The following is a 12,051-nucleotide window of genomic DNA, read 5'->3' on the forward strand; positions in this document are numbered from 1 at the left end:
GGACCTACTCAGTCCACCAGCTTTTCCAATGCTGGCAAAACAAATCTGTCACCCACCCTCTCAATGACTACTGTCAATTATACTTGACTTCGGTGTTCTACTGGGAACCGTGTCCTTACAATCACTTCACTCCGGGACGTGATTTTTGAAAAGTTTACACACATCAAAGAGTTTTATATTCTTCTTTTGCAAAATTCTTTTTATTATACAGTTCTTACTCATTTGTACTGAATCATTTTGTAACAGGTATAGCTAAAATAGAAGGTGTAGCTGCGGCACTCTCGAGAGAAATACAAAGATTGAAAAGTAAGCGAACTTCCTCCTGGGGTTGGAATGAGAATACGGCTAGGGCTCTCCTTGCGCTGTTTCTATCTGGTGGTGCTAAATTTGACGGGCGAAACCTCGAAGAGGAAGTAATGGCAAAACACTCAGAACTTAAAGCATCTATTGCTTTATTAAAGTAAGTTTTAAGTCTTTTTTACACTCTTTGAATTTTATAATTTTTTTTCAGATCATTTGAATATTTTGTTTCAAGTTAAAAATATTTAAAATTAAAATAAACTTTAAAGTTGATGTTCCATACTCCATTCTAATTTAAGAAGAAAAAAATCATTCGCCTCTGTGTATAGTTTTAGTTTGTTATCAAATTATACAGTATAATTTCGTTACAATTATGCTTTCAAAACAATATAAAAGCTTTAAAAAGTTAAACATGTAAGACAGAAATTTAATTCCTGCGATCTTTTACTATATATAGCGTAAAATTATTAAATAAAGGTTGTAGTTTCGTAGTCTTATTGGAATCCTTGACTTTGGGACATATTTCGATAAATAAGGGAGAACAGCCGCTCTTTGAAATGAAACACATATATGATGTTGCAAGAGGATTTGATTTGATTGGATTATAAAAAATTGGTTTATAAAAAAATCGGTCATAAAAAATCTAATTGGTTCATAAAAAAAGTCGGCATTTAATCTGTTAAGTTGTTCTGTGTTAATGTTAGAATTCTCGTCTTCTCATACTCATATGTGGTAGTTATTTTTGCATCAGCCTGGCGAGGGGCTCTAACTAAGTCGTCTGAGTAGGAATGTATGATAAATCGCCGAAGCGCAATTCAATTGTGAAAATTTCTCGAAGCAGACGAATAGAGCATAAAGCAGACGAATCGTTTTATGGTTTCATTTTCCAAAATTAAAGGTGGTTCATTAAAACCCGAATAGGTTAAGTTGCAATTTTAGGTGTTTATATTATGATCAATAATAAGTGGGTTGGTCACCACGGCCCCTGAATGAGTTGATCTATGTAAAAAAAAAACTGGAAAGCATTTCTAGAGAAATTAATTTTTAATAAATAATTTGTAAATTATATCTATTGTTATGAAGAGAAAAATAATTTCAAAAAATGATGTCTGGAAATTGTCGTATTAAACACAATGGGATTTATTACTTGAATACAAATCAGATCTACCAACTTTCTCCACTTTTTTTGTGTAAACTGCTTTTGTTGTTGTTGTTGCTGTGTATGATTCTTTGTTTTGTAAAAATAAATAGCAGTTATTTTTCACACTCCTAATGATTCAAAAGTTCATATAAAACATCACCTATTTTTAACGTGGTGATGCTTTTGACGAAATTACTAAAAATCTGAAAGCTTCAGTTTTTATTTGTCCACCACTTTGTAAAATATTTTACAAACAGTGTACCAATTAGCATCCCTAACAATAAAAATATAAAATACTTAGAATGTACAAATTGACCTTCTTATTTCAGGAAGTCACTTTCAAATGAGCAACTAAGTATGATCATTAATGGATTATTGGTAACATGTCACAACCCTCGTCATTTTTATGGACAGAACTTAATCAAACGTCTTAAGCAGCAAGTACAGATGCCAAGTAATTTCACACACCCAATAGCGTATTTAACTCTTTGCAATGCTAAGGAATCTTGGCCACTTAAAGCTATTGGAGACCTGAATAAAATTTTAAGTACCAATTCTAGCTATCCTTTCATTCGAGGTGAGAAAAAATTACTTAAGAATGAGTTACTATTTTTTTAAAATAATTTTTGCTATTTATTAAACTAACTCATCCGTTACATGATTTCAAACTACACACATAAAGCTAAATCGAAATGAGACCCCGGTTTTTTTTTATTAAAATTTCCAAAAAATAATTAATATTCGGAACTTTAGTTTGGATGTTGCGTTTGATGCAAAAACACGAAAGTTAGCCCCATGATGCGTGAGATTTTCTTAAAATCTGTCTACAACTTTTTATGTCTGTACTGTGTAATATTGTTTTTCAACGTCGAACTAGATCTGCACTATTTTGCCTAAATTCTTCCATCTTTGCTTATTTTATATAAGTAAACATTTTTGTTTCATAAACGTCAAATATCAATTTTCTTTTAAATTTGTGTGGTCCTAGGTAGACAGGAAAACAGCTAGGATGAATCCTAGAAAGAGGCGGTCATTTATCGGTAAAGTTAACCATGGCTTACAGCTCACACTTTCAACAACCACAGTTCTGGTATGACATTTAGTCAGAGATGCCAACTTGCTCCGGACAGCAAATAAATATTTTCGAGTGGTAGTTTATTAATGTGTGAATCGTGGTTTAATAAATTCAATTTATTAGGTTTTTATCCACCACTATTTCTAAATAGTTCAAAAGCATATATAATTCGCCACTTTCTTTCATTTGAGTCACGCGACACCGTTTAAAAAGTAAACAAAAGTAGTCAAATATTTGGAAATTTTAGTATGTAGTTGTTTACCGTTTTTTAAAGTATTGTGGCCCGTCCGGAGCAGTTGGCATCTCTGTTTAGTCAGTAGCAGACTAATTATGAATAAGAAATCTTTAACCATGAGGTTGACCCGGATTTTTCTCTCCATCAAATATAAATGATGGTTATTTCCATCAAAAAGTCCTCCATGGAAGCTAGTTTGTTTAAATGCCAATCCTAGAATTCCCATAATTCTGCGCTTAGTTCGAAAGTAGCTGTGGTGTTAAACATTAGTACCCGAAAATCTTATGTAGGTTAGTTGGGCAATTTTGGTTGCAAAATACTCAAATATTGTGCTTTCACTTACGTAAGCTCTGCCCAAAACAGTTATTGCAGTGTTGTGTTTACATAAGAGTTTGTCCAGAACATATGAGCGGTGACATTGAGGAAAGTGCTAAAAATCCGTAATCTATACTCGGAGTAATTTTTAATGGGAATAAGGTTATCATTAAAACTTACAAAAATTGAATGAAAATGTGAGCCGCGATGGCTCAGAGGATAGAACCTTCGCCTTCCAATGAGGTGAACCGGGTTCGAATCCCAGTCGACACGAATTCCGCATCCGGCTTGCACTGACCACAGTGCTAACGTTAAAATATTCAGTGGTAGACGGATCATGGGTTAGAGTCCCCTTGCCGTCAATCTAATCGTGGGAGGTTCTCGTGGTCTTTCTCTCCATTTAACGCAAAAGCGGGTTAGTTCCATCAAAAAGTTCTCCACGAAGGCAAATTTCTTCCGATACTTGGTCCAGGAGTTTCTTTGTCTTCTGGATTGGGTTCAAAATTACAAGGCTGTTGAACATTAGTAGTCGTAAGCCCAAAAATTGGGTAGGCTGTCTAATGAAGGTTTGAAAAAAATTGGATGTAAATTATTGTTTTAAAATAACATGCAAGTAATTCTCGTAATTAAAATTTAAGGATAGTAAGTTAGATCATAAATGTTAACTAAAAGCCTCCCGAAAATCACATTAACTAATAAAATTTTATATCAAGTTACTTTTTATTTTTACTGTAACTAAAAGACCTGACTTTCTGGTGGTGTACAAGTTCGAAGAAGAGATAGTGACTCAAGCTCTAATTGACAACGTCATTTGTTTGAAAGTGAAATAAAGTTACCATTCTCAATATGGGAAAATTACTTTTATTAATAAAGCTGTTGCTTATACCTAAGCTAAGAAAAACACATTCCTCCGTCATCATTTTTTGTTTTAAAACACCAATAAAAATAGTGTATTTATAAAAATTTTCATATATAAGACATAATATTTTAAAATAAATAAAGTAAGTTTTTGCCATTTAATTTCTGATTATATGACTTTACAGACTATCAAGCAATCGCAACCATGGCTATTTCTTGTTTCCAGAATCAGACCAATATTCTTGAAGAAACTGAAAATAGCAATCTGAAAAATCATTATCTACGCATCATTCAACATTTCAAACAAATGCAGCATTCCGATGGGAGTTTTGGAAACGTTCACACTACATCTTTAATAACTCAGGTAAGTTGGAAGAAATCAAATTATGTATCTTAAGGCAGTGCTTGGATTATTGTGGCTCAAGGCTTATTGTGGCTACGTTGGCTTATTGTAGACAATGATGCTCTCGATCACCCGTGATATTTTTGCGATTGGGAAGGCGATTTGTATTTGAATAAAAAAGAAGGAGCGAAGTTTTGAAGCAGCATTTGCATTTTCTTGTTCTCAGGGCATTTATTCTGAGAATGTAATGCTATACACAGATTTTTATAGATGGGTATGATTATTAACTTCATTTAGAAAAAATTGGGCTCCCTGGCCGCGCAGCGTCCCCTATCCCATACATCTAGAAATTTACATAAGTTTGAAGTGATAACATTTTGAATTTAGCAGTCGATGTGGTAGCTAATACAAAATTACAAGCACTTTGCTTGGGTAAATAAACATTTGAATATCGAAACTAAATTTACACATATAATTAAAAACATAATTTGAAATATATATACATAGGTTGACATAGATAAATATAGTAGATATAACATTTGAATATCGAATTTAAATTGACACGTATAAATATATACATAATTTGAAAGGAGCATATTTACATTGTGGTAGCCATAAAAAAATCAAGCCGTTTTCTTGTGAAATAATAAAGCAATGAAATTTTCATTATGACAAATTGGCGTTTTTACATAACATTCGAAATATTGATTCTAGACTTAAATTAAAAATAATGATACAACATGATTTGATATGTACAATAATTGATTTCTGAAAAATGAAAGACATAATTGATGAGTATGATTATTAAGTATCGAAATTTATCCTTTTAATATGTAACTTTTTACAATAGTACAGGTATCCGCTAACCTCTTATCAGTAATAAAGGCAAATTTTAGTTTTCCTTTCTTTAAGGATTGTTTTGGAAGGCTCATATGAAATGATGCTTATCTTTTGTAAATAATATGCTACTTTCATAACTGCTGTGAGTTTTTAACAGTCACTCATGACTGTTAAATCAAATTTAGCCTATCTAAAACCAGTAACACCAGTCTAAAACGTCTGTATGGAGAAAAGCCACATCTCTGTGAAAGTGAAAAGCGTTTCTGGTCTGATTTTTTAATATTTAAAACCGTTCTCTAATGCTCCATTATCTGAGCTCATAAAAATTTGCAAAAACTGAGAATAAGGTATTATTTTGATAATTATTAATGTAGGTAAAAAATATCGCTAATTTGGCGATTTGTTAAAAAGTTCAAAAGCTTTTAAAATATTTGAGTTATTTGTCCGTTTTACAGCCGAGATCACACGGCAAGATGACGATGGTCTTCACGGCAAAATTATATATACAGATTAAAATCATCGCTTTGCTTCAAGTGTAAGTCACCTAAACTTTAGCACTTTTTGTTTCCTTGGTGACAGAGTTTCAAAAACCATGTTAATAATCTAAATGTTTTATGAAGTTCTGGAGTTTTGAAAAGTTCTGGTGTTAACACATTTTAGACCGAGAATGACGTCATATGGCGTCTTTGGTTGACCTAGTGTAATTCACACACACGAGGTATTATACATTTAAATAGTGGATGTCATTAATTAACCGTTTTTTTAGTTACATTAGTAAATCTAAAGGCAAATCATATTATGAGCATGAACAATATAAAAAAAAAATTCTTGTTGAGAAACCAGACACGTCATTAACCCTAACTCGTGTCCACGCTGTTACAGGCACTTCTTTCAAGTGGCCATGAATACTCAAGAGACTGGAAGCTAAATGCCACCATAAAACACCTGATTCGTAAACTATCACTACCTCATGATCTTTTAGCCAGTTACCTAGCTCTTCCAGTCCTCAATGCCAAAAGCCTTTCAGATGTCGCCAAAGTAAATTGCAGTTTAAATCCAAGGAGAAGTGGATATGGTAATAAATTCCTCATTCTATTTTATTTTACTTCTTTGTTAGATTACAACTCTAGCTCAAAAGAACATTAGATTATTTACTGAATTGACTTGATTTTGTTGCTTTTATAATAAAGCTGCTAATTTTTAAATTTTTCAGTCGGATACTATGCCCAAATAAAGTGACAAGAAAACTTCAGTTACAAGATTTTATTATTGTTCTGAAATTGGATTAAAAATGGTCTTCGCTATCAAGACATAAATAATAACTCTTATCAATATATCTCTTAATTAAGCTGCAACATGTGCAGGTGAAGTTTCTAAAAAAATACCGAAAGAATCCAAATAGACGACTTCCTTCTCGCTGTCGTCAAAATGACGGGAATCTATTTCTAACGTCCGTGATATTTCTAGCTTAAAGTGATCAAAAGATTAAAACAATCTTTTTTTTCTTCTTTGCCCGGAATCTTGTATATTTTTCAATCTACACCCCAAATGGCTGCATCATTCTATTTGTAATGAGCTAGTTTATTTTAATCTAGATGTCATAACTCGTCAAATATGCTTATTTCTGATTTACCTCAAAATTAAATATGAATACAACATCCACTTAGTTTTATATAATTTATTGAATAAAAAAGGCCTTTTTCTGACCGTTTTCTTCAAAAATTATGTGAACATTTATGGGTAAAATTGTGTCGATTAAAGTATTGGTCGTGGAAAGTAATACTAATTATAGAATCATTTGTCTTTTCATAATTATATTTAAATACGCAAACGAAAATTTTAAAATTAGTAAGTATAATTATTCTAAGTAAACAGTCCAAAACTTTAAAGAGCGTTAAGCTCAATAGACATTAAAGACAAAGGACAATTATAAAATATTGCCCTCTTGCAAAGAAAATAAACATGAAGATAGACTTCTTAAGCTGTCAGTAATATTGTTTTGCGAGATTTTGAGACATCTCTATGTATTACAACCCTATGTTTTATTACTCAGTTGTTTGCCTACCGTAGTGACATCATCATCATCATCATCGAAATATATCTGGGCGCCTGGGGCCGTTAGCCGCCTTTTTTCCATTCGTCTTGTATTGTGGTCTTTAAGGTGGTTCTTTCTGGTAATTGGAATGCAACTGGAATAAAAGGAAATTAAATATTTTGTATTTTAGTTAAAATTACGTCACTACAAAAATGAGCTGCCATCGGCCTGAGGTTTATGTCTTCTCTTAAGTTTTCAAAAGTAAAAATTTCGTTGAATCCTGCGGTGTCACAATTTATGGTCTTTTCGAAAAATCTGAAATTTAACTTTGCCAGATGATGATCTAAAAAATCTATGTTGAGGTCGCGATGTATGTTTTTATTGCGGATGAACCATCTTGCTTTTGTTATTTTCCTGAGGATTTTATTCTAGCATATTTTGAGTTTTTTAAGGAGTGATGTGGAGATGTTGCACCAAGCTGGAGATGCATAAGTCAGGATGGGACGGATCATCGAGATGTAAAGTAAACGTTTAAGTCTGAGCTCCATTTTAGGGTTCTGAAGAAGGATTTGTAATCTGTGGTAGGCTGTTTGTGCTTTGTTGATGACTGTTTTGACGTGATCTTTCCAATTAAATTTGCTGTTTATGACCAGACCAAGATATTTTGCTGTTTTGACTATGGGTATCGTTTCGTTAAAGAGTACAACTTGATTTTTAGGGAGGATCGTTTTTCTTTTATGTTGAATGATTAGTAGTTTCGATTTTTGGCCGTTTACTTTAAACTTCCAGTCTAGGCACCAGGTTTCTATTTCTGTGATCTTNAACTTTCACTCTTTCCGAGAATGGATTTTCAGAGTGGTTGTAAAACAATAAACGAAAAACAATCTGACTCAAAAATATATTTATATTTTGATCCCGTTGAAATTCGCTTGCGCAAGGATTATTATGCTTTCATATATTTATTGTAATTATTTATATGTAGTGGTGGTCAAACTCATTTATAATTATCATTATAATTCAAAAAGTTAATTGGAATAACCTGAGTATTACTACCACTTTAAATATAAAAATAAAATCTTCCGGATTTTCCGGAAGATTTTATTTTCATATTTAAAGTGGTAGTAAATATATATTATTTTTTCTTTTATAAACTTAATTTTTTAATGATTTTAATCACCACTATTCTTGGAAAAATTAAGCAGATATATTAATATGCCTTACCAACTTAAGTTTTCTCAAATACAGCGTATTTGTTTGCTTAAAGTTGAAGTTCTAATTCCATTTTAATACCACTGGGAAAATGATAATGGAAGGAATTAAAAGTTTGCAGGTATGCTATTATATATGTTTGTGTAATTAGTGGTGGTAACATGTTATATGGCTTTTTTACTTTTAATGTATATATAATAATTCGATTCAAATATATAATTTTCTTTTAATTAATTTACAGATAATCTTTCATCTGAAATTAGTGATTATGCTGGTCCAAAAATGCGTATCCAGTACTCCCTTTTTGTTGGGGACGAAATCGATGTCATCCACACCATCTCACTGAGAGTGCCAGAAAACTATACAGCTTATGACGTAATGGAATTAGCCAAAACTGAGGACAGCAAATTTAAGTAATTTTATCAACAAAAAGTCTTTTTTTTAATGGCGGGCACTTGGGGATTGTCCCATCGGCCACAGGAATGCCAGAACTGCTACTCTTTTCTCGTTACCCAGTGAGCACCTGTGGCGAAGTCACGGCGGTGGAGCAGCGTCGCCCACGTCATACAACCACAAACCCATTTATAGGGCAGATCACATTCACACAAAGGAGAAAGGACGTAGAACACAGAGAGAGAAAGAAACATCCATGCCCTGAGCAGGATCCGCTAGAAGTAAAGGCACTGGCGTGTCGAAGTAGGGCAGTGTTGAGTCCGACATTTTGGGCCACCGCAACGCGGCACTACAGCCGCGCACTTGCTGCAGTAGGGCCATGGAGTGTCAGCCATCTTTGGCCACTGATTAGAGCGGAAGCCCAACTGAGGAGTAAAGGCACTGGCGTGTCAAAGTAGGGCAGTGTAGAGTCCAACATTTTAGGACACCGCAACGCGGCACTACCAAATGGCTGAATGGCTCCGCAGTCAGACACGCTAACCACTCGGCCACCTGTGCGGCCCAACAAGAAAGTTGATATTTTGGTTAAAAGTGCTGGTAATTATTTAATCGTGAAAAAAAAATTAAATTTTTCTCTTTCAAAACGTTCATAGTATCTCGAACAAATGAGGGTGTTTATAAAAATACATAAAATTTGTTTATAAGTATACAGCATTGATGAGAATATAAAAATAGCTTCTTTCACTTTTCACTGCATTAGAGAGATAGGCATAATTCTTCCTTTAGTTATAAATTCTGATAACTATAACTGTAAAAAGTTTTAAATATTCAACGAAAGTGACTTATAAATATTTGTCATAAGTTGATTTTATTTTAAAACCGACCTTGAACTGCCAAACCATTTTTTAGTTTGTGACTATCAATGTTAAACTCCATGTCCAATTTAGAACCCAACCCAGAAGACAAGGAAACTCATGAATTAAGCTGTGGGACAATTTTTTGTTGCTGGATATGCATCATCACATTTAAATACTATGTGATCTAGTCGTTAAATACAAGATGGTTTTATTATTTTTGATGGCAGGTTCACCATTTTCTATTTATCGTTTTTGATAATGTTAGTTGTTATATTTTGTTCTATCTATTGTCATCGATATCAATATATATTTGATATCATAAATATTGTATTTGATACCTAAGAAGAACACTTTAAAATAAAGTTAGCACAATATTTCAAAATATCAATATTTGACGATACAATGTTATATTGCTGAACTCTAGTTTCTACACTGCATTATAAATCGAACAAAATAGTATATATATATTTTTACGTATAGTCTTCACTACTAGATTTTTTCTGTTTTTTTTTATTTTTTAGTTTTAAATACGAATCTATTTCTGGAATGCTGTACGTATATGAAATTAGTGGAGTAACTAATGACCCAGAAGCTGGATTATTCTGGCTGCTTTATCAAGGTCAAGCTAATGTGACAGACAATCTCACTCACTACAATTTCGGTAAGTCTTTGAATTTTATTACATAAATTTATTTCTTAAATAATTGAATCATATTTCAAATTATATTGCATTGAAAATTTATTGAAATGGTATGCACAATTTTATCAAGGCTGTAGCGCAAACTTTTCCTTATAGCAGCACTTTCAAAATAATATATTTTTTCATCGAGTTATTGTAGTACTGAATTCATATCTTCTGAATTATTTAAAGTAGTCGTCACATTGGATACATTATTTCTTCCAAAAATAAATGGAAACTTAGATAGTTGTAATAGAAAATGGAATACTACTTTTGTGATACTACGGTACTACGATCACAGAATATAATATATTTTTTCATCGAGTTATTGTAGTACTGAGTTCATATCTTCTGAATTATTTAAAGTAGTCGTCACATTGGATACATTATTTCTTCCAAAAATAAATGGAAACTTAGATAGTTGTAATAGAAAATGGAATACTACTTTTGTGATACTACGAATACTACGATCACAGAAATCTAACGAAAAGTTTTGTTGATTTGTTGGTTTGATGTAGATAGCGAAACAAAAGGAAACTGAAATAGTTTGAATGGGAAATCGAATACTACTTTTATAATTTTTCTACGATCACATAAAGCTAATGCAATTTTTTTTCCATCAGAAAATGAATTTAATGCCTTTTTATACTTTAATAATTTAATTTAATACTTTTTTAATTTAATTTAATACTTTTTAATTTAATAATTTAATTTAATACTTTTTTAATTTAATTTAATACTTTTTAATTTAATAATTTAATTTAATACTTTTTTTAATTTAATTTAATACTTTTTTAATTTAATTTAATACTTTTTCTTAATATACATTTTTACTAAATTTTTACATACTAATTTAATACTTCTAATTTAATTTTTAGGCATAACAAAATCAAAGTGTATATAGTAAGATGGATTTTAATAATTTTTTTGTTATAAAAACTGAATCCATTAACTAGAAACTTTATTTTTTATTTTCTTATCTTTATTTAATTTACAGTTTAAGTTAATGACTGAAAAAATATTTCATTAACTTCAGTTTTGAAAATCAAATTTTATAAACTTCAATAACTCTCAATGTTATAGAGGAAAAATGAAAAATTTAAAGAAAAATATTCTTTTTTTCTAATCGTTTAATCTAAAGAGGAAAATTAAATTACCTTTGATTTGTTTGCCATTAAAAATTTTTTTTAATCTCACAGTTTCTAATATTAACTTTTTACTTTTATTTGAATGAAATTTTCTCGGTCTTGTTTACCTACAATTTACTATACAAAGTTAAAGAAAAAATTTTTCAAACAATTCGTTTCAGGTCCAGACCAACTTATTATGCAAGACAAGGAGCATTTGGTCATGTGGTACAAGAAAGCACATTTCTGAAAAGTGTTTTATTAGTAGTTCGACCAACGATAGTGTAAATGAAAATTAAAAACATGAACTTTTACATATTTTACACTTTAAGTTCTATTTTTTATGTAAAAATAAAGGATTCTTCTCATGCATTTTGTTGTTTGGTAAATTTAAGAAATTCTAACTTTAAGATGAAGTGATTTAATCTTGAGTTGAATGTTTAAATGAAATAGCAGTTCTGATATAGACTTATTCTAAATGTTATACTGAATAAAGAATGTATAAGTATTATATTAATCAAATAAAATTACTTATTGTTGTAAACACAATCTTTTACATTTAAATTTTCTCTTACATTCATACATTTAGTTAGGTACTGTTAACTACCAGGAATGGAAATTCAGCTAGTATAACTGTAGAGATG

General features: G+C 31.2%; 1 protein-coding gene across 1 annotated transcript; it reads left to right on the forward strand.

Moving 5' to 3' along the window:
• Positions 1–246: 246 nt before the first annotated feature.
• On the forward strand, positions 247–11,779 carry LOC122272859 (uncharacterized protein CG3556-like; the record flags this gene model as incomplete). Its single annotated transcript, XM_043056889.2, is given in 7 exon segments — positions 247–460; positions 1,771–2,018; positions 4,110–4,288; positions 5,990–6,182; positions 8,593–8,764; positions 10,123–10,262; positions 11,590–11,779. Coding segments are annotated over 7 exon segments (1,214 nt in total), but the record flags the coding sequence as incomplete, so codon positions are not given.
• Between the last annotated feature and the right edge of the window lie 272 nt (positions 11,780–12,051).

This window comes from Parasteatoda tepidariorum, unplaced genomic scaffold (genome assembly GCF_043381705.1).
Source record: "Parasteatoda tepidariorum isolate YZ-2023 unplaced genomic scaffold, CAS_Ptep_4.0 HiC_scaffold_1324, whole genome shotgun sequence".
In the NCBI taxonomy this organism is placed as follows: domain Eukaryota; kingdom Metazoa; phylum Arthropoda; class Arachnida; order Araneae; family Theridiidae; genus Parasteatoda; species Parasteatoda tepidariorum.